At 43.2% G+C, this 22,581-nt stretch overlaps 1 protein-coding gene across 1 annotated transcript in view; it reads left to right on the forward strand.

The window, feature by feature from the left end:
* PHLPP1 (PH domain and leucine rich repeat protein phosphatase 1) overlaps positions 1–22,581 on the forward strand; it is a 148,416-nt gene that overhangs the window by 95,230 nt on the left and 30,605 nt on the right. Inside the window, exons 6-10 of the mRNA XM_033154564.1 lie at positions 8,172–8,318; positions 8,958–9,188; positions 11,388–11,590; positions 13,895–13,955; positions 17,138–17,233. Coding sequence (XP_033010455.1) covers positions 8,172–8,318; positions 8,958–9,188; positions 11,388–11,590; positions 13,895–13,955; positions 17,138–17,233 — 738 coding nt within the window. The remainder of the gene's footprint in view (positions 1–8,171; positions 8,319–8,957; positions 9,189–11,387; positions 11,591–13,894; positions 13,956–17,137; positions 17,234–22,581) is intronic.

A 22,581-nucleotide genomic window follows, 5' to 3' on the forward strand; every position in this document is an offset into this window, starting at 1 on the left:
AAGTTCCTCTTGAATCTGTCCATTCTCTCTTATCTTTAGACTCTCCTTGTGGAGAGCACAAAAGTTCTATTATCTGTTGAGCAAAAACGCTTGCGATTTGGACACACTCCTGGTTTGATCTCTCATCTGCGGCCATTTGTCTGCTTTGAAAAGAAAGCAATTAGGCCTTTGTTGCTGTGCGTGAGGTACATTATATCCCTTTGGCATTATCTCTGGGTAAGCATAACCCTGCTGTAACGGGGGAAATCTCACTCAGGTTAATACGCAGCGTAGCAGCGGCCTGTGCCGCGAGAGACCGATAGGGAGCCCATGTTGAAATATCAATGAGTAGAATGGATTGTGGCGCCTGTATCCTTCAATCACGCGAGCAAAATTGAGCTGAGCTTTTTCATTTGGCAAGGTGGCTGATGTGCTCAAAAGCATTATTCATGTCTTAAAAACATGGCGTGATTGCGTGAATACCTTGGCGGAAGACGTAAATAGCCTTGGTCCTTAGCAGGCAAGGTAAAACGTTAGCCAAACTTTTTGGGTGTCTGATGGCGTACTTTTGCAAAGTGGAGAAGCTGTTGCGGGCACCACAAACACTGCAGCCATGCACACATCGCAAATGTGTGCTACAAGAGCGTGCTTCTTTCAAGCCTAATTCCAACAAGGGGAGGGTTCTGTGAGCACTAGAGAAGGCGTCAGAGGGCACGTGTGGGCTTACAGTCCACTCTTTTTTAGTAGAACATTCCAAATGGAAAGTTTATGGGGAAGGCAGGCTATGGAGACAAGTTAGCCTATAATTTTGAGGGAAGCGTGCAATACAATTAACTTGCCGTGGAACTTTTCCATGGAGAATTAGAGTGGCCTTGTAATTTTGCCTCTCAACCCATGTCACAAATTGAACTTGCCTGCAGGCCTCTCCTTGTTGAGAGCCTGTTCGTAGCCCTATACTGAGTGAGAACCACCTTTATGGTTAGCTGCATGTGTGGTCCAAAGTGTAAGGCAAGCTATCAGCAGTTGACGGTAAGCATGGTGATGGGCAGGTCTGCCCGACCATTCAGACTTCTTATTCCTTCCAGAAGCAAATGGAGGCCCTTGACCAATCCATTTCAGTGACTTATTGAGACATAACAACAGCACTTTTCTTTTTGTATGACTCAAAATTGAATGTCTTGGCTGTTCTGTATTTGCTGGTCAGAATGGCTGGAAAAACCTAAAATACCAGGTTTTTTCATTTTAGTTCATAGGGTACTCCCTAAGTACTACAATGAAAAAAACCGATAAGCCTTACACAGTTGATTCATCCAGCTCACAGAATTTCGACAGCTCTCCAGCATTTCAGAGAGCAGATACAGGTGTCTCTCTACCTGCATGTGTTTGAGTCGCCCATGACCGCATATTGCGCAACACTGGGAAATAAATTAAATAAATCGATTTAAACTGCCGAAAGGTGCAAAGAGGGCCCGAAAAGTGCAGGGAAAAGGCAAAAGGGTGCAAAAGAGCAGGAAAACGGCCAGCGGTCCCAGGAGCCTTTGCAACTGCGATCCCATGAGCCTTTGCACTGACCTTTGAGTCCTGTGGATAGTTGGAGTTTGGGAAAGGAGGTTTGGAGGGAGCGGTTGTGGGTTTTCAGAGGTTTAGAGGAGTATTTACAGGCTTTTTTAGATGGTGTTCCCCACTATGCACTATTTCACATATACACACGGTACCCAGGAATGACACCCCCCCATAACTGGGGAGACACTTGTATTCCTGGAGATGACAGAAGATGAATATGGGGACTTTCTGAAGGCAAAGCAGATGCTCTACCACTGAGCTACAAATTTGTTTAATTTTTGTTCATTAAGAAACTTGGGAAGCTCATATTGTGGCTGTTAAGATGTTTCTTACCACGCTGGTCGTTGTTCAGCAGTATCTTGGGTGATTTTTTTTTTTTTTTTGTATTGGAAAACGGAGGAATGGATATTCCTAAAATCTCAGTTTACGACTATGCAGCTCAGAAGGTAGTTATACTTCCGTGTTTCATGGGCATTCCCCTGCCCTCTGGTGCAAATTGGCTTGAGATTTAGGGCAGAGCTGGGAAAGAATTCCATTACGGCCCCTTTTATGGTTCAAAAGAGAAATGTGGGTTCATGATGAAAAGAACAATCCTATTGTAACAGCTCTTCTTTCAAGGTTGTGGAAGGGTGAAAGATAAAAATTTCTCCAGGTAAACTTGACACTGGAAATTTTTAGAACATGAGAGAGGCATGAATTCAGCGTAGTGGAATAGAAGGAACCACTGCCCTGCCTGAGGTGGACAACTCATGTGTTGGAGTCAGACAGACCTTCTTTATTACCCTTCTTTGAAATGAGACAATGCTTCAGCCAATGGATAAGACCTTATGAAGTGTATGGCGAGGTAACAAATCTGTAAAAAATAAATAAATAATGAATCCTCGGTGCAGTTCACACAATGAAGGGATTACTCCCAAAATCTTTAGGGAATCTTGTTTATGAGCAGGTATGGGAGAGATGAAAGAAAGATGGAACTTAGATTTTAGAGTACAGTGGTGCCTTGGTTTAAGAACAGCTTAGTTTATGAACAACTTGGATTAAGAACGCTGCAAACCTGGAAGTAGGTGTTTTGGTTTGTGAACTTTGCCTTGGAAGCAGAACATGTTTCGCTTCCTGTTGAGTGTGTTCCATTTGTAAATTGAGTCCCCCCGCTGCTATGGGAAAGCATGCCTTGGTTTAAGTACGCTTTGATTTAAGAATGGCCTTCCGGAACAGATTAAGTTCGTAAACCAAGGTACCACTGTAATGATAAGGCCAGATATTTCAGAATGATATATGCTATAGGATTCCTACTAACTTTGAGTTAAGTACTATTAATGCTCTGGTCCATGGGGTCACGAAGAGTCGGACACAACTAAATGACTAAACAACAACTAAGTTTTTTCCCCAAATACCTAACCCTTCTCACGTTAAATAAGTGTAGTAATAAAACCATACCACATTTATGCTGGTGCTGCTCTGAACCCCAGGGCAAATTACTATCATATGGGGTATACTTGTGGGAGTGAAGGTAAGGTAAAGGGACCCCTGACCATTAGGTGCAGTCGTGTCCGACTCTGGGGTTCATCTCGCGTTACTGGCCCAGGCAGCCGGTGTACCGGGTCATGTGGCCAGCATACAGTGGTGCCCCGCTAGACGAATGCCTCGCTAGACGAAAAACTCACTAGACGAAGGCATTCGTCTAGCGGGAGGCTGCCCCGCAAGACGGAAAAGTCTATGAGGCTGCCTCGCAAGACAAATTTTTTTTCGTTTTTTTCCCATCTAGCGAAAACCGCGGTTTACATTGCCGCTTCGCTAGACGAAAAACCCGCTAGACGAAAATACTCGCAGAACGAATTATTTTCGTCTAGCAGGGCACCACTGTACTTTTGCATATTTGTAACAATATGTACTAATACTTTCTATTTAGCTATTTTTAGTATAACAAAAAAGAAAGAAAGAAAGAAATTGTGAAAAAATGGCTGCTATGTCGATGTTCATCATCAAGGAATGGCAACCTATACAGCTTGGGTTTCCTCATTTGTTTGACCTTCTCACCACAACAAATGGCATCAGCAAAGATAGGAGTTCAGCATTCAGTACCATCCAGAAAGTTCTCTCTTTAGATAATGGCAAATTCTATCGTTTTCTAAATTCTATAGCTTCAACATTTTGTGAATCCTAGAAGTTCTCAGGGCCATTTTGGGAATTCTTTATTTTTTAAGAAAATGCCCCTTGTTTTTTTTGTTTTTGCTATTAAGCAGTGGCTGATCTAAACAGTTATGCCTGAGCTGGACTTTGTGGATCAGCCCAGTTTCCAATGCTGAGCTCCATTCTTTACAAGGAATTTCTTGCCCTAGTTCTGTTGGTGGTGGGTGGAGAGGAAGGATGCTATCCTTGGGAGTGTCCTCTGACTGCAGGTGCTTTTGGGATGCAGTATTTGATGCTTGATGGATACAGTGGTACCTCGGGTTACAGACACTTCAGGTTACAGACTTCACTAACTCAGGAATAGTACCTCGGGTCAAGAACTTTGCTTCAGGATGAGAAGAGAAATCGCGCAGCGGCAGCGGGAGGCCCCATTAGCTAAAGTGGTGCTTCAGGTTAAGAACAGTTTCAGGTTAAGAACAGACCTCCAGAACGAATTAAGTTTTAAACCTGAGGCACCACTGTACTGTGATTGCCTCTGTTCTTGTGGGTGTGTATATTTCATGACTCTCCCTCACTCCCATCATGCACCGGGAGGAGATTGAATGAAGGGAAAACAAAGCCCTCTAGTGAACTTTGTCAGGAAAAGAGCTTTCTCTCATCCATCTGAAGCTGAAACAGATCTTTGCATCCAGCCATTTAGCCGGTTGCCTGCAGGCTCGCGCTACTCCCTGTTGTTAGGCAACCTGAACAACGTGGCTGCACATGCAGGCTTGGTAACTTGGATTGTCCCCTTTCTTCCTTGAGTAATCACTTCACGTTCCCCCTCCCCCTTTTCTTGCAACCAAGATGGGCCTAAGTTCAGGGGCAAGTTCTGCTTTGGGGATGCAGGATCACCGAGGAGGAATTAAAGAATAATTTCCCCTTTCCAAGGGAAGCCTTAAAAAAAAAACCCCTTTTGGAATTAGTTTGCTTTTTTAAAAGAGCATTTACCCAGGGCGAGAGAAGTCTAATTAAGGTGCTAAGAAACTGCTTTCTGACAAGTGCTGCTAATTGAAGACTTAACAGTGATTCACTTGCTGGCTTTACTGAAATTCGAAAACTTCTGGTGAGGATTTTCTGTCTTGATTGTAAAGTCATGACAGACAAACAGAGAGAAGCGATGCAGTGCATATTTTCTGCTCAAAGAGCCCTTAAATCCACACATACGACTTCCGGCGGCGACGCCATCGCCGGGTGGTCGAAGGCTGCTTCGGGTCTGAAGCGCCTTGTCCATCCCGGGGGTTAGGAGCCGCGCTACCGCAGCGCGCGGCTCCGGTTGGGGTGCGGGAAGAGCGTTCCGCACCCTGGGCTCCCCGGCTGCGCCCGCGGAGGCTCCGAACCCTTCCCCTGCCCCCCTGTAAAGGGGGAGTGGGGGTGAAGGGACAACGGAGCCGGGCTTACGGGGATATGCCCCAACCGGGATGCAAATGCGGCGGCAAAGCCCGCGGTGAGCGTCTAAGTTCTACCTGTGAAGAATGGAGCTAAAGGAACCCGGTGGTCGTGAGTAAATAATCTTGGCAGAAATCGTGTTTTTGGAACGATCCGGGGGGAAGGAGAAAGGCAGCCTGCCTCCCTCCCTTCGAGCTTAAGAAATTAACCAATTTGAGGGATTGCTGCCACAGAACTGGTTATAAAGTATCTAAAATCGATACATGAGACTGGCAAACTTTTTTCTTGGGAAGCTAACTAGCGGAAAATATCTCTATTTAAAGTTGCGGTGCTTGTGCTCCAGCTTAGGAAAATGGCGACGAACAAAGAGACAGGAGAAGAAATATGATACCCACTTCCTCCTCCTCTGCCAGTATGCTGGGTTTCGTCCTTGAACTGGTATTGAACTCTGGACTAACAGATGAACAAAGGCTCACTGCCTTGAAGGTGGAACTAGTTTACAGAAAAGTCAAAGTCTTGTGTGGGGGTCTGAAATGGAACCAACTGCCCACAGAGGAGGCTAACAAAACTTTTGACACTTTGGAAGAAAATCTTGTCAAAGAGCTGAGAGGATGGATGGTAAGATGGGAAGAAATGAATGAGCTACTTCGGAGAAGAAATTCGCTTGTTGGGGGTGGCAGCCCCAAGGCGATGTCAAGATTTGTTATATCCAGTCCCCGAGGTGTGAGCTCGGGGGCCAGGGACAGAGAATTAAGGTATTTACAAGAAGAAAAGGAATGCTACAAAGAACCGGAGAAGCTGAGAGAGGGAGAGTTGGATACCTCGGAGCTCGTGGCAAGGAGAGCTTTGGACTGTGCCTGGATCTGTGGACGTTGGGAGAGGGAAGTTGCATGGAAGTTCAGTGCTGATGCCATCAGGAGAAGAAGAATGGACAGAGGGGGTGTGGGGTGAAGTACTAAGTAAAATTTAAAGCAATCTGTTATGGTATTTTGAAATCGGAGGGTGAACACTGTCAACAATAGTTGGTTTTATTATTTGTTTGAACATGAAAAGAGATATTTCAAGTTTTTATGTTATTAGCAGCAGTTCAAAGGATAGAAGAGATAGATTTGATGAGGATGATCTGTGAGGATTTATGAAGATGTAGTATAAATGAAGTCATTTTAAGTGGTTTAAGTTTATAGATTAAGATGATTAAGACTAAGATGAAGATTAAGATGAATGTTTTACTTTATATATATAATTAAGTTTAATTTTTTAAAGGAAGAGGTTAAAAAGTAGATCATGGATACAAACTCGAAGGTGAAAAGGCAGGGGAAGTCAACTGTCAAGATTGGAAAAAGAAATTTTTTTTTTTTTGAGATGTCTAATTAAGAAGAAAAATCATGGCAATTTTTGTATTAGATGTGTAATTGTATTTGTTTTGTTTGTGTATAAATGTAGGTGTGGTTAAGGTTGTATGTTGTTATAAGTAAAAATGTCAATAAATTCTTATAAAAAAAAAAAAAATAAATCCACACATACACACCCCATGAGACTTATAATTTAGTACAATTGGTTTACAGTGTGTGTGTGTGTGTGTGTGTGTGTGTGTGTGTGTGTGTGTGTGTTTGTGTGTGTGTAGGGATTTTCAAGACGTATGATTGTGCTGCAGATCATGGAATACAGTGGTACCTCAGGTTACATACGCTTCAGGTTACATACTCCACTAACCCAGAAATAACGCTTCAGGTTAAGAACTTTGCTTCAGGATAAGAACAGAAATCATGCTCTGGTGTCGCAGCGGCAGCGGGAGGCCCCATTAGCTAAAGTGGCGCTTCAGGTTAAGAACAGTTTCAGGTTAAGAACGGACCTCCGGAACGAATTAAGTACGTAACCAGAGGCACCAATGTATTTCTCAGATTGCAGAACCTGCCACTGCATGGTGACAAACTGAGATTGCATTTTTAAAATAGAATGGGTTTCTAGCTCTCGTGATTGCAGATAGAAACTTGGGAAAAGTTTGAACACGTTTTTAGCAGAACTTTGGCATAAATGAAGAACAGGGCATTAAAACAAAAGCTTGTAAACGCCACTTTCCTATTTACCCCTGGTGATTAAAAATCGGCGCCATGTGACCAGCTATGCAACCTTTCACAAATGGGAAGATGGCTGCTTCCTTGGTTTTAGGCGGTTGTTTACAGTGCCGTGAGAATCTTAGCTGTTTTTGCTGCAGCAGGGGCAACACAGCTGCCATCTTCAGAAAAGGTGTTTGTGTGTGTGCAGCTTGTTTGCTGATAAAACAAAGATTATTGAGGGCTGATAACTTTCCAGAACATTTTGGAACTTGGGATGGTAAATACAAATGGTAACTTATCATGGTATATACTGAAATAAATAGCACCTTTGTGGTCCTTTAAGGGTACTTCTATAAGGCTGAATTACAGGAAAGTATACTAAACACCAGGAGAAATTTTTGTTCTTCAAAAAATAAAATAAAAATGATTATTTCGACTCTGAGATGTGTTGCCTTAGGTGTCAAGAAAGTCTTTGTCAAGGTTGCTCCAAGTATTCATCCTTTCCCAGTTAATAATTGGGGGGAAATAATTCTGAATTTGTGTCTCTCCAGTTTTGCAACAGCTATACTACTGGCATAATCAATGGCTATACTATTGCTGATGCAAGATAGGCACAGAGATTTAAATAACTGCATTTAAAACTCTGCAGGCTTGCCTACTTTGTATGACATATTTGAGCTGCGACTGATTTTCTAATTGTAAATGCCTGGGGTTTTAAGGACACTATTGCAAACGCTTTGATCACCCCCAACTATATTTTCGCCTCCTAAGTCTACACCTTTTGTCAATGAGGAAACACGTAGGTAGAGAATACCATTAATACTGAAGATCTTCCAGCACCTCATTGCTAATGGTTTTCTTAGCGCTGCGGAAAATTAAATTTGTGTGGCTTAAGCAGCCGCTTGGTCACAGTATATGGGTAGTTCACTTCTTCTGCATAACATGACCTTAATTTAATACACAATTTATTGTTTTGTTTTACTCCTTCTCCCCACCCCCCACCCCCAATCGTAGGTTCAGCAAGCTAAGGAGCCTTAACCTTTCCAACAATCATTTAGGAGAGTTCCCATTGGCAGTCTGCAGCATTCCAACCTTGACTGAGCTCAACGTGTCCTGCAATGCACTCAGAAGTATCCCAGCAGCCGTCGGTGATATGAACAAGTAGGTACAGATGGCCAAGGGCAGCATGAACCTGAGTGCACCGACTCCTCCCAGAGGGTTAGCATGGGCCAACGATGCCTGAGTCATGGCAAAAGTGTGTGCTAAATGCCTAAGCACAACAAAATCTGTAACGGCCAGCAAAAGTGCCTGTGTAGGATTCACTTCTTCATATACGGAGGACTTAAGCTGTGAAAAACTCTTCTATACTAGCACCTTCACTTGGGTCCAGAACATAGGCAGTAATAATAATAATAATTAATAATAATTTGATTGATTGATTGTACTCTATCCATCTGACTCAGTTGCCCAAGCCACTCTGGGTGGCTTCCAACACGATATACAAAAACACAACAGAGCATCGCACATTAGAAGCTTCCCGATACAGGGCTGCCTTCAGATGTCTTCTAAAAGTCGCATCGTTGTTTATCAGTTTGACACCTGATGGGAGGGCATTCCACAGGGCGGCTGCCCCTACCAAGAAGGCCCTCTGCCTGGTTCCCTGTAACCTCACTTCTCACAACAGAGGAACTGCCAGAAGGTCTTTTGGAGTTGCTTCAATACATGTTTATAAAGAGTTGGTTTTTTTGGTGGGGGGGGGGTTAAATGCTGCTGTTGACAACCCCCTCTTCTCTTCAATAGTTTACAGACCTTCTTGTTGGATGGGAACTTCCTCCAGAGCCTTCCCGCTGAGTTGGAAAGGATACCGCAGCTTAGCTACCTTGGTCTTTCTTTCAATGAATTCAGCGGCGTTCCCGAGGTGTTAGAGAAGCTGCCTGCCATGGACAAACTCTGTATGTCTGGAAACTGCATGGAAACGCTCTGTTTGCAGGCGCTGAACAGAATGCCACACATCAAACATATAGATCTAAGGTATGTAACCTTGCGAGAGAACGGGTGAAACTCAAGAGTGAAGATGGCTGTCTGCATCGTTTCAAGATATTGGCTATGACTGGTCACCAATTTCATATGCAGATGCTGAACTTTCGACCAAGGGCATTCAGTGCTAGGGGGTGATGTTTGTTAAATATCTCTGCTTCTTTTTTCACGCAAGCGACCAAATTAAGAGTGACTTCCTCTACAATAAATGCAGGCTTGGCAGCGTTTAGTTGTCATATTATTACATTAGCCTGCAAAATCGAGAAATAGACTGTTTTAACTGACCAGAAATAATTACTCATCCTCATGCAAATACTATTGACTTTGTATGTGAGGGATTCAATAGGTCGTACCTCAGGGGTTCGACCTGTGGTCCAGTTTTTGGCCTGCCAAAATGTCCGCTTTGGCCCATGAGGCCATTTCCCCTAAACCATGCACCTTTACCCATCAACTGATGTCACCAATGACATCTGCTGATGGTTAGGGCCTTCTCTTCTCTATGCCCCATCCAGACTGAATAGATTTTATTTATTTATTAAAAAATACAACATTTAAAACAATGTACATATCAGAAAAAATTTCTGAAAATGCTCATAGGTTTTGGCTATTGCCTGATAATTCCAAATACAGCTGCAGGGAGATGCCTGTGTTTTAATGGGTTAAGGAGTTAGAGCAGGTTGAGGAGTTAACTTATGTATGCTAGAAGATGGCATATGGTGTAATCTAGGGATGAGAGCACTTAAAAAAAGAAAGAAAGAAATGGCAGTCCTGGTCCTTCCAGAGCTTTCATTGCACCCCAAAGAATTTTACTGTTGGTGTGATTTAATCGATCTTGTCAGCTCAGCACTGAAAATAAAACTGAACTCTTCAGAGTGCAATGAAATTGTACAGGTGGCTGCTTTTTATAGATCACCTTTGTTTCTGCAGCAAGTCAAGGACTGGGCAAGTTCTCTTGACCTGCCTTTGATTTATAATATGTGCATGTATGGGTTTGGGTGACCTACCCCAAATATAAAATACTGACCACTGGATCACATCACCATCGTCAGTTGTTGGTATTTGTGTGGGATGCAAACTTTTATTATAATGCCTTGCCCAAATGGAGAACCTGGAATATGTGCAGAGCTTCATGTTTATAAACCCCTCTTCCCCATTTCTTTTTTTAAATCCTCTGAGGAATTCAAAGCAGGGCTTTAGTATATGAAGGTATTCATATATCATAGTGAAAGTCCTAAATTTGGGGAATGTCACATTCCCATTTGAACATCTGCATCCCCAAAAGAATTTTGTGTATAAGCAAAATCTCAGAAATGCACCACTAAATACTAACATCCACTTAAAGTAAGAGTTTTCAGCATACACTGGTGTATATCTCCCTCTTTGTCAGTCAGACGCCATCAATTAATGTTGACAGTGGTAAAGTGATCTGGGATTGTTGGCGTTCATATGTGAATGTTGATGTTTGCTGCACTTTGGAAAATGCATGTTTTCATTGGCCTGGATTATTCAGCGTACGTCCTGATGGCAAGAAGGATGCCTATGGTTAAGATGAATGGGACCCCACTTTTGGCTGCTACCATTTCAGAACTAATCAGAGCAGTATCAAGCTTCATTTTGCATAGGCACAATCTCCAGTAGCAAAACTGCAGAAATGATGATAAAAACGCAACCTGCCAGTTTATGGAACTGCAGAGTTGGAAGAGGGCCCACAAGGATCATTTATTCCAACTCCTTGCAATACAGGAATCTTTCACCCACTGTGGGGCTCAAACCCTTGACCCTGAAATTAAGAGTCTTGTGCTCTACCAACTGAGCTATCCTTCGGCATCCGCTAATGCCCCAGCAAAATGAGGGACAGGTACTTGGGAGCAGTTCATGCTGTTTGCCTCACAACCTATTGATGGTGGGGTCCAAGATTTTCAGCAAAAGGGTCTAGTGTATGACCTAGGGAGCACTTGAAGATGCAGCATTACTTAAAAATAAACATTGGGAGGGAGACCATTGGGTACCTCCATGTAAGTCACTATGACCTTTTCGGGAAATATAAAAACAGGGCCCATTTGAGCACCAGATTTTGGGCTTGTATTTTATTTTTTACTTGGGACACTGAGAAAATGATAAGTTTTCTTTGGCTTTCCAACCTCTTGCTGACATGCCCATCAGCAGCATAATTCTTTCCCTCTCTTACTCCAGGTTAAATGTCATTAGGAGGTTGGTGGCGGACGGCACTGATTTCCTACATCACGTCACCCAGCTCGATCTTCGGGACAATAAGCTAGGCGAGCTCGATGCCACCATCTTCAACAACATTGAAATACTGCACTGTGAAAGAAACCAGCTGGTCAGCCTCAAAATCAGCGGATACTTGCTTAAAGCTCTTTATGCCACTTCAAATGGTAAGTTCGCTTTGAAGGCAGTTCAGACAAGGACTGGGTGTTTTCTGGTCTGCTCAGCTTACAGTGGATTTGCATGCTGTGTTTAGGTTCTGGATTCATCCAGCCCCTAGCGCACAAGCACTGATACAAACCATTTAGAGGACCACCATGCCAGTGTCAGTCAGAAATGAATAATAATGCATTCATTCTGTGCATTTTAAACATTCAACTCACCTCACATATATGTTACTGAAATACTGGAGCGATCAGCCTGGACTTTCTGCGAAGATGACAACATACCATAGGTAACCAATAATTTCAATCCAAAGCCTGCTGCCTGTCTGACGACTACTGCAAAATTTAAGGTTTTTGGCTTCCCTACATTGGTGTTAATTTACTGAACAATTCTGTGATGGTTGTGTTGTCACCAACTACTGCTGCTGGGAAGGACCATTTAGCATGCATTTAAGTTCCGTCACAGGCTATATTTTCACATTCCTTTGCCATTTATCTCCAACCATTTACATTCCTCCCCCCTTAACACACATGTGCATTTGTATGTGCATATATACACACTGCCTGAAAACTGAGGTTCACACTCCATGTGTCTGATGAATGCTTATGCCATATTAACATTTGCTAGTTTTTAAGGTGCCACATGCCTCTCTGTTGTATTATTTCTTTTTTTTTTTTAGTTTCCTTTGGACTTAATCATGACACATGTAACAGGAAAGCCTATTGTCCCTTGCTCTGGTTTTCAGAGTGAGCTAAGCATTTTCTGCAGCAAGAACAACCCTCGGGCCAGGGAAAGCCAAAAGAGTCCGCTTGTATAAATTATGCAAATAAAGTGGATTTGCACAACTGTCTTTTGCATAAAGCTGTTTCTGCTGAGCGTAGGACCTTGAGGTCTTCTCTCTCTGCTGGAAGCACTGAAGAATTGATTGAAGTAGGCAGCTGAGCTCAGTGAGTTACGAACAGTCAGAAGTAGCTCTCATTTCTTTCTTCTGCCGTCTCCCACCTCTGGACTGCAGATAGGCCCTAAGTACATGGTGATTGATTTGTTGTGTAACCTCTTAGCTCTTTTTATTAAAAAAAAGAGAGAGAGAGAAGACCGCCCTAAATTTCCCTATGCATAACCATATAGTTGAGCTGTGGCATGGGTTTCAGAAATTGGCAGCAGAATCCAAGCATTGCCAAACCATTGTTTCAATGGATACCTGGACTTGATGAACGTTGCCTCCATGGTGTGTAATTGTAAAATTAGGCTTCGTTAGTTCAGTGCATAAAAATGGATATGGCTTACCATGAGTTGAAGGATTTAATGTAAGGTCAGGAGGACGTTAGGATAGACTTATTGTCTATAAACGAAAGGCAGTGCAATGAAATGCTGCTTGGTGATGCTGTGTGAAGAATGGCCTTGGGAAATGATTGGGCGGGGAATCATTGATTTACCATAAGCCTAGTTCTCGCTCAGGAGATAAACCTATGTCTGGGTTGTATCGCTGCAGACGGGGTTGGTCGGTGACTGAACGCTACTCTATACCATGAAATGTGAAAATTTCCTCCCTGCAGAATATTAGACCTTGGGAAAAGGATTTAACTATTGATGTGGATGTTTTCTGTGTGGATGTTTTGTGTGTGTGTGTGTGTGTTGTGAATTCTACAATCATGTGAATTTCTCTCCCTGCCTCCTGGCAGTCTGAAGTGGTACATCACAAACACACGAATCAAACCTTAAAAATGTCTTAGTCCTGGGGATAAAAATATTCCTCAGGCTCTCAGATTTTGTAACTTATTGGACTTGCAGTTCAGATCACAGAACTGATTTGAGACTGCATTTTAGGAAGCAGAAGCAGCAGGAGGAAAACTTTCCTAAATAACAGAGAACTATTGTCTGTTGAAAGCTAAGGAGGAATAGAAGAAACCACTATCTGGTGTACAGTGGTACCTTGGTACTCGAACGGCTTGGCTCCTGAACAAATCAGCTCCCAAACGCCGCAAACCCATTCCGGTTTGCAAACGTTTTTCGGAAGCCAAACGTCTGACGCAGCTTCCGTTTGAGTGCAGGAAGCTCCTGCAGGCAATCGGAAGCCGCGCCTTGGTTTTTGAACAGTTTCAGGAGTCGAATGGACTCCCGGAAGGGATTACGTTTGAGAACCAAGGTTCTATGTCTATTGAAGACCCCTTTAAGCCATATTAAATATTCCTTATTGTGTGCGATGTACAGCTTGCATGATGGGGAAACAACAAACCTGGGAAAGTGCATTATTTTCAATGCTAATTTTTCTTTATTTCTGGTATATATTAATTGTGTTCCTTTCACAGAACTTGTTCACCTTGATGTGTATCCAGTTCCGAACTATCTGACTTACATGGATGTTTCTAGGTAAGCCCTAATATACCTTTTTGAAAACACGGTGCTAGCATGGCAGAAACAAAAATTACTGTAGCCTTGCTAAGAGGGCTTGTAGAGACACACAAGTAGCTGAGGTTACTGTTCAGGATTGATCCATTAGTTTGCATGAGCTTTCCTTATTTATTCTCTCCTCTCTGCTTCCATCTTCTACTGTAGTTCGGCATTACATGTAACGGTTGCCAACCTATGTTGAAATAAGGCTGTGGTGTTCTGAAACCCATTTTAAAATCCCACAGCCTGCTTCTGGTCTCTGGACTTTGGTTTATTTTCTGTCTGCATCATCCCTCAGAGAGGTTGGAACAAGGGAATCTCTCTATCTCTCTCTCCCCCTACGCCCATCCCGTTTAGCTGCTGTGTGCCTGCATGCACGTGCTTGAATTTTATTCACTTAAAATTAAAATTTTATTTATTTTAATTGGATCTGTCAAGATGTGTGTTGAAACGTCAAGGCTCCCTTTATTCCTCATTGTGAAGATGACTTCTACAAATCAATGTATTCATTCTGAGGTCTGGTGATCTTAATAATAATAATAATAATAATAATAATCTGAAGAGTGTTTTCTGGGTCTTAAAAGACACAGCCAAATACATCTGGTTAAGTGTTTTTCAGACACACTGCAGCATTGGACCTGGGTTATTTTTCAAATTACACTGCGGAGCAAATCTTTAGGCGCACTAGTAAAATAGCCCTAACTTAAAGGCCTTGGCTTACAGGTGAAACTCAAAATATTAGAATATCATGGAAAAGTCCATTTATGTAAGCAAGTGTTTTCATTAGCTATTGGAGTTTAATATGAGATAGACTCATGACATGCAAAGTGAGATATGCCAATCCTTTGTTTGTTATAATTGTGATTATGGCGTACAGCCGATGAAAACCTCGAAGTTGAAATTGTTAATTTGGGGTTCTCGTCAGCTGTACACCATAATCATCACAATTATAACAAATAAAGGCTTGACATATCTTGCTTTGCATGTCATGAGTCTATCTCATATATTAGTTTCACCTTTTAAGTTGAAATTACTGAAAGAAATGAACCTTTCCACGATACTCTTAATTTTTCGAGTTTCAGCTGTATATGCGGACTCTCCCTCGAATCACAGTGCTTAAGCCAGGCATAGGCAAACTTGGCCCTCCAGATGTTTTGGGACTACAACACTCATCATCCCTGACCACTGCCTGTGTTAGCCAGGGATGATGGGAGTTGTAGTCTCAAAACATCTAGAGGGCCGAGTTTGCCTATGCCTGGCTTAATCTGAGGCGCTGAGGGAAATCCCCTTACAAACAATAATGTATGACCCTAGGGTTGTTAGAACAAATCTGTGGGGACAGGAAGATGTTGTAGGACGGGAAAGGAAGGTGCATTGGATGGATTCGCTCCCATTGCGTACACATGTGCTTTTTGGTTTTGCTTGGTACCTCTGTCTGCCTTCCCTCCTGCGAAAACATCCGCTGAGGGCACTTACACAAACGCAGCTAGATTTAAAAAAAAGAAAAGTTTTCCGATTCCATGCATGCGATGCTGTTTCTGATGCCTGCAAGAGCCTGCATGGTAGGATTAAAACAACATGATTCTAAGCAGAGGAGGTCATTTGCGTTTTTGAGCATTGTTGTGGGTGTTTTTTTTGTTGTTGTTTTAAAAAGAGCACCAGACCTTGAGTTGTCCTAAAGAGCGAAGCGACTGTTTTGTCCAAACAAGAGCACCAAAGAGACAAGGGTGTTGCCTGAGGGTGCTGCCAGTGACTTGAAGCATACAAGTGCATGAGTCAATGTATTTGCGTGCCAGAATCTCATCAGTATGTGCGCATGGATAAGTAATTTATTAGAAAAAGCAGTGTGTCCTCCCCCCCCCCCCCCGTTATTTCCACAAGTCATCGTAATGAGGAATATCTGACTTCCCAATATCTGAGGCTAGCTATGTTGACAGCTTGTTTTCATAACAAGATTATATATTCACTTTCTTTTCTCATTTATTGCACAACCCCAAAATGTGAATGATATAGTTTTTGTCTTCCTGCAAATACTTTCAGCTTAAAGCTGAGTTAGGGACAAGTAAAGCCTTTAAAAAAAGTCCCCTTATTTTCCAGGCTGGTATTCTACTGGAAATGTACTCAGTTCACTATAAGCAAAGCACTGTTGATAGTGTAAAGGATGGAGCAGGACAGAGCTGCAAGCCAGCATTTTGTGTAAACTTCCCCTGGGCTGAATAAGAAAATATCTAAACATCCTGCTCAGTTGCCGTCTTTAAAACCCACCAAAAGAAAAAGGGATCCATGCAGCAGGATATATTTGTGGGCACAAACTTTCATTTGTAGAGTAAATGTTGGTAATGAAGGAATACGGTTCTTGGGAGTTCTCCTGAATCTGGTTGAATTGCCACTGACCCTGTTTCCTTTGTCTAAACTCTAGTTCTTGTGAAAATGCCATCTTGGAAGTTTCTGTGCAGAGTAGTTTGGGATTTTGGTACACACACTCTTTGTGCTGTAAAAAATATTTGAAGACAAGATTGATGTGTAAGTGCAGGGCCAGTCGATGTAGGACCCTCCAGAGGTTGTTAGATTGCAATTTGCAACATCCCTCACTGTTGGCCATGCCGACTGCTGGAGCAGCTGGTTGTTGGGAGTCCAACAACATCTGGCTGCACCTGAATTGAATGAGCATTCAAAAAAGTGCACCGGCTAATCCTAAATATATACAATGGCAACACATGCGAGCATGTAAGAAAAGCTACACTTTTGAAAGGAAGCACATTGCTGCTGTTCCAGTTGCTATTAGCATTTGTTACAGCGTTGATTTGCTTTTGCAAGCAAGCAAGCTTTTGCTCCCAAGCAAAGCAAAGTGCAATTGCCACATGTTACTGTTAGATGCACCTGTGATGCTCATGATCAACAATAAGCTTTTGTTGAACTGCATGACATCACTTTGCAGATTGTGGGTTGAGAATTGTGGAAACCTTGATTTGTGCGGCGAACTCCATCCCAAGATGAGCGGCTGGGTTGAAACAACAGATGACTGTGTCTGGCCAAAGTGTTGGGACAAGTTGCATTTGCGGCCCCAAACATTTCATTGCATCGCCTATCCTGGTTTAAAACACGTATGCTAGTTTTTCCATACCTCTTAACCTGTTCCGTTTGTTGCCCCCCTTGTGCAGAAACCACCTCGAGAGCCTCCCTGAATGGGTCTGCGACAGCAGGAAGCTGGAAGTTCTAGATCTGGGCCACAATCAAATATGTGAACTGCCTGCCCGGTGAGTCTTGCAGACATAGTTACACAAGTAGGAACAGGATGCACAATTCAGAAACAATTGCTGAGTCAGTGTTTAGCTTGTTTCGGTTACAGATGGACGGGTATTTTGTTTTTGCCTTCTTTTTGATGTTTTTTAACCTCACAGGGTGCCATTGTGTTGTAAGCTGCAACACAGCCTCCGTTCTTCTTCTTCTTCTTCTTCTTCTTCTTCTTCTTCTTCTTCTTCTTCTGGCTCCTCTTCATCCTGGAGAGATGTGACTAGTGGGGTGCCACAGGGTTCTGTCTTGGGCCCAGTCTTATTCAACATCTTCATCAATGACTTGGATGATGGGCTTGAGGGCATCCTGATCAAGTTTGCAGATGACACCAAATTAGGAGGGGTGGCTAATACCCCAGAGGACAGGATAACACTTCAAAATGACCTTAACAGATTAGAGAACTGGGCCACAGCAAACAAGATGAATTTTAACAGGGATAAATGTAAAGTACTACACTTGGGCAAAAAAAATGAAATGCACAAATACAGGATGGGTGACACCTGGCTTGAGAGCAGTACATGTGAAAAGGATCTAGGAGTCTTGGTAGACCACAAACTTGACATGAGTCAACAATGTGATGCAGCAGCTAAAAAAGCCAATGCAATTCTGGGCTGCATCAATAGGAGTATAGCGTCTAGATCAAGGGAGGTAATAGTACCACTATATTCTGCTCTGGTCAGACCTCACCTGGAATACTGTGTCCAGTTCTGGGCACCACAGTTCAAGAAGGATACTGACAAGCTGGAACGTGTCCAGAAGAGGGCAACCAAAATGGTCAAAGGCCTGGAAACAATGCCTTATGAGGAATGGCTTAGGGAGCTGGGTATGTTTAGCCTGGAGAAAAGTAGGTTAAGGGGTGATATGATAGCCATGTTCAAATATATAAAAGGATGTCATATAGAGGAGGGAGAAAGTTTGTTTTCTGCTGCTCCAGAGAAGCGGACACGGGGCAATGGATTCAAACTACAAGAAAGAAGATTCCACCTAAACATTAGGAAGAACTTCCTGACAGTGAGAGCTGTTCGGCAGTGGAATTTGCTACCAAGGAGTGTGGTGGAGTCTCCTTCTTTGGAGGTCTTTAAGCAGAGGCTTGACAGCCATCTGTCAGGAATGCTTTGATGGTGTTTCCTGCTTGGCAGGGGGTTGGACTGGATGGCCCTTGTGGTCTCTTCCAACTCTATGATTCTAAGATTCTCTTTAATCCAGACAGACGCTGTAAGATTGTGATGCCTGGCTCCTTAAATAAATGTTAAAGTAGTTCTTCTCAGTAGTCAAAAAACATTTTGAATCTCAATGGACCATGGCTTAATGGTAGAGGATCTACAGAATCTTGTGGTAGGGCTAGGAGGGATTGAAAGCCATGAAATCCACTGGTATTTGGTGTCAACACAACTGAACTAGATGAGCAAATGGTCTCACCTGGAATGAGGCAGTTTCCTAGGAACCTGTCCTGTGGCTACATGGCGTAAACAGAATCTCTGCCTCTCCTCCACCAAATAAACAAAAAACAAACACCTTATAGGCCTGGGGCGATATAGCGGTAATACCGTCCTAAACCTGTTTTAAGTCCATATTGTGACATCAATTTCATAGTTTTTGAGCAGCCAATATATTGTGAATCAAAATGTGTGTGTGTGTGTGTGTGTGTGTACATGTGTACGCTATGCAAAAATCACACCGTGGGAAAAACAGTGAAGCCAGCCAGTGTCTCTGCATAGCTCCATCTTTATTTCAGACATTGTGATATATCAGTATAATCACGATGTTTAGCTGGTAAAGGGGCCCCTGACCATTCGGTCCAGTCATGTCCAACTCTGGGGTTGCGGCACTCATCTCGTGTTACTGGCCGAGGGAGCCAGCGCACAGCTTCAGGGTCATGTGGCCAGCACGACAAAGCCGCTTCTGGCGAACCAGAGCAGCGCATGGAAACGCCGTTTGCCTTCCTGCCGGTGAGGTACCTATTTATCTACTTGCACTTTTGACGTGCTTTCAAACGGCTAGGTGGGCAGGAGCAGGGACCGAGCAACGGGAGCTCAACCCATCGCGGGGATTCGGACCGCCAACCTTCTGATCAGCAGGCCCTAGGCTCTGTGGTTTAACCCACAGTGCCACCACAAAGCTGAAAACCAGATATTGCCCAGCTCTTAACACCTGACAATGTTTTTTTTAAAAAGGATTGGATGGCAGATGGAGCAATAAAGGCAACTGGTCACCACATAGAGGATTTAGTACCAAAGCGCTTTGTGTGTAAACAAGTTGAAAAAGTAGAGATGAGAAAACGCAAATGGTTTTTAGAGAGGAAAATGTGGATTCAAGGCTGAAAAAGGCAGGATGGAAAGCATTAGGTTAAAGGCCTTGTGGGGGGGGGTATGGTATTGTTGAAATGTTTTGGATTATCACTTATAATCACTAAGGAGTGCAGCTAATGTTATCTTGGTTAGGTTTCCAGTCTGTAAGAACACTTTGCTCTCTTTGGTTGTTTTTGTTATGGCTGTGGCAGCAGTTGCTTGAAATGGAAAGACTTAATGATCTAAAAATACAGTTTTAAAGTTCAGGGATCATTTTTTATTTTATAGCTAGCCCAGCATCTCTGCATACATTTGCTTAGATCCGGCTTCCCCAAACTGGTGACATCCAGATGCTGTCAAAGTCCAGCTCCCATCAGCATGACCAGTGGCCAGGAATGTTTACAAATCTAATAAATAATGATGATGATGTTTGGAGCTAGGAGTCCAACGACTAGCTTAGGGAAGGCTGGCATAGTTTATGCAATTGGTTATGTTTCTGTTGGTCAAAAAAAGAACACTAACTGCTTCCACTTCCCTAGGCTTCCGAGTTTTCACCAGGTATTGCTCACACACTTCCAAGACTTTTTCTAAGGGGTAGGAGCTGTCCTTGTTAACCAAGCAAAATAAACTTGGAGTAGTGAGTTGAGTACTATGCTCTTGGTTTGCACAATGATTGTAAAAGGGGGGGGGGGATGCAGAATACATGCAGAGTTGACTAAGCATTAGCGTGTGCGTGCATGGGCAGTTCTGAATAATTTCTGCTTACTAGAATAGCAGATACTGTTTTCATCTCAGCATGTGAAGCTGCCTTATGCAGAAGGCTGGCCGCTAGTCCATCTTGCCCACGTATCCTCTGACGGGCAGCAGCTCCAGGGTCTCAGGCAGGGGAGATCTTCCTCATCATCTGCTAGAAAGGCCAGAGAGTGAACCCAAAAAGTTCTTCATGGGAAGCATGTGTTCTTCCAATGAACTGTAGTCCCTCTGTACAAATCTACAAAGCACAAAGGTGTAAGAGCAAAGTTATAAACACACACACACACTCTCACACTTTGGGATACAGTCATAGTCATCTTTTTTAATGCCTCCTGCGAGCGTTAAACAAGGCTTCTTGATTTTTATATACTTTATTGATGAAGGTCTTGAATTGCAGGCGTGAGCATAGCAGCAGCCTTGTCCCCTCACTCCATAAAGAGCTGATTCATAAAGTGGTCTTCTCTACAGCTTAGAAACATGCTCCTGTAGTTTTGATGCCTGCCACACACACACACACACACACACACACAAAATGGCTAAAGTTTATGCTGTTGGCAACTCTGCAGGCAAGAGAGACAACCCCCTCCTTCAAGTTAAGCTCCAGCAAATTCCCAACAGTGCATTAAAAGGGAAAGTGCACAAACGTTTGTTTCAGTGCTAGATTGGGCACGCTACCAAGAGAAAGTGAGAGGGAACAACAAACTTAGCAACCACACCCACTCGTGTGCTGTCTTTAACAAGTGAAGTGGAGGTTGTTGACTTAACGTCCTCAGTTGTGCGATGCAGCCCAGTCGTCATCCTGAGATAACTGCGAATGATGGCACGTGTGCAGATTATCTCACAGCACCCACCAAGGGAAAACAATGTCTTATTGATTTGCTTTGGCACGATGGCCCCGGTGACCTGTAGTTTGTGGCCTGATGACGACGATGGGTGGATCTGATTTGTAAGGGAGAAGTGGGAAAAGGCATGGGTTTTGGTGGGGAGGAGGGCTTGGGGTGGGGTGTGTGTGTGTGTGTGTGTGTGTGTGTGTGTGTTTTCTAATACGTAAACGGGCGGAGGAGGCATCTGCAGTGCTGAGTAATTTGTGAATCTTTGATTGAAAGAAGGGTCAACCATGGGGCATGGGCGCCTTCTGATTAAGACATACAGATGCAGCCACAGGGAGAACAAGGCAGGTGGCAGACGAGAATAATCTCCCATCTTCAGCAAGATACATCCCTCCCCACCCCTCAAAAGATCACCTGATTCAAAATCAGTGTTTGAGAACTTTTTTAAAAAAAGAAGAAATGCAGACTCATGGTGTGGTTTCGATTTCCAGCTCTAAATTTGTTTAGTTCAATTGGCTTTTCAGAAGCCATATTGCCCGTTAATGTGTCTTATAAAGCATCTCTCTCTTTATCTCCCTCCCCCTTCTCTATGTGGAAACAGAACGGTTGGCCGCCCCTAGCATGTAAAAAGCTCAAGACAGTAAAGCGGATTAGATAAATTTCATTCCCTGTAGAACTGGAAGGAAGCCTTATGTTAGTCTAGTATTAAAAAGGGGAGGGGGAAGGAGGGGAGGGGAAGAATTTGGATGAGGAGAGGAAGAATATTAGAAGATGTTGAGTCATTTTTGGTTGAGGGGAAATATTGGATGAGCAATATTTTAGGAACTGATTCTCCTTGGGTGGTTCCCCCCCCCCACATGGAAAGAGACTTTGACCAAACAGCACTTTCAAACAAGTGGCACTGCTCAGGGGTTGTGTAGGAGAAGTGTTTCGCACACCACACAGCCACAAACTCGGGTTTCCTCACAGAGTACGTTCAGAAGAGAGCCATAGCCTAGACTTCTTGACTACAGTACTGTATTATATTTTGAGGGGTGTGCCTAAAGTGTTTTAAGTGTACATTTCAGAACAAACTCAGATCAGTAACAAAGGCTTTGGGTCATTTCAAGAAACCCTAGTTCAAACTAGCCACAATTTGGCCTAGTTCAGACACAATGACAAAGCAAATGCTTCCTCTCGCTTCTGGCGTGGTTGCAAGGAAGGGAAAGTATGCAAGCCCGAGGCTGCTTTCTGTAATGCCAAACCACGGTTTAGTGTTACGTCTGAGCCAGGCCATTGTGTTTCAGGAAACCATAGTTTAAACTAACCATTTCTTGTTTGAGTGTTATGACAAACCGTGATTAGTTTAACCAGAAAGTGGATGCTGTGCCTAGGCTTCTGGTCCATGAAGAGGCCCTGAGAGGACTGCACCACAAGTCTTGGTATTGTTTCATTTACTGT

This window comes from Lacerta agilis, chromosome 7, assembly GCF_009819535.1.
Source record: "Lacerta agilis isolate rLacAgi1 chromosome 7, rLacAgi1.pri, whole genome shotgun sequence".
In the NCBI taxonomy this organism is placed as follows: Eukaryota; Metazoa; Chordata; class Lepidosauria; order Squamata; family Lacertidae; genus Lacerta; species Lacerta agilis.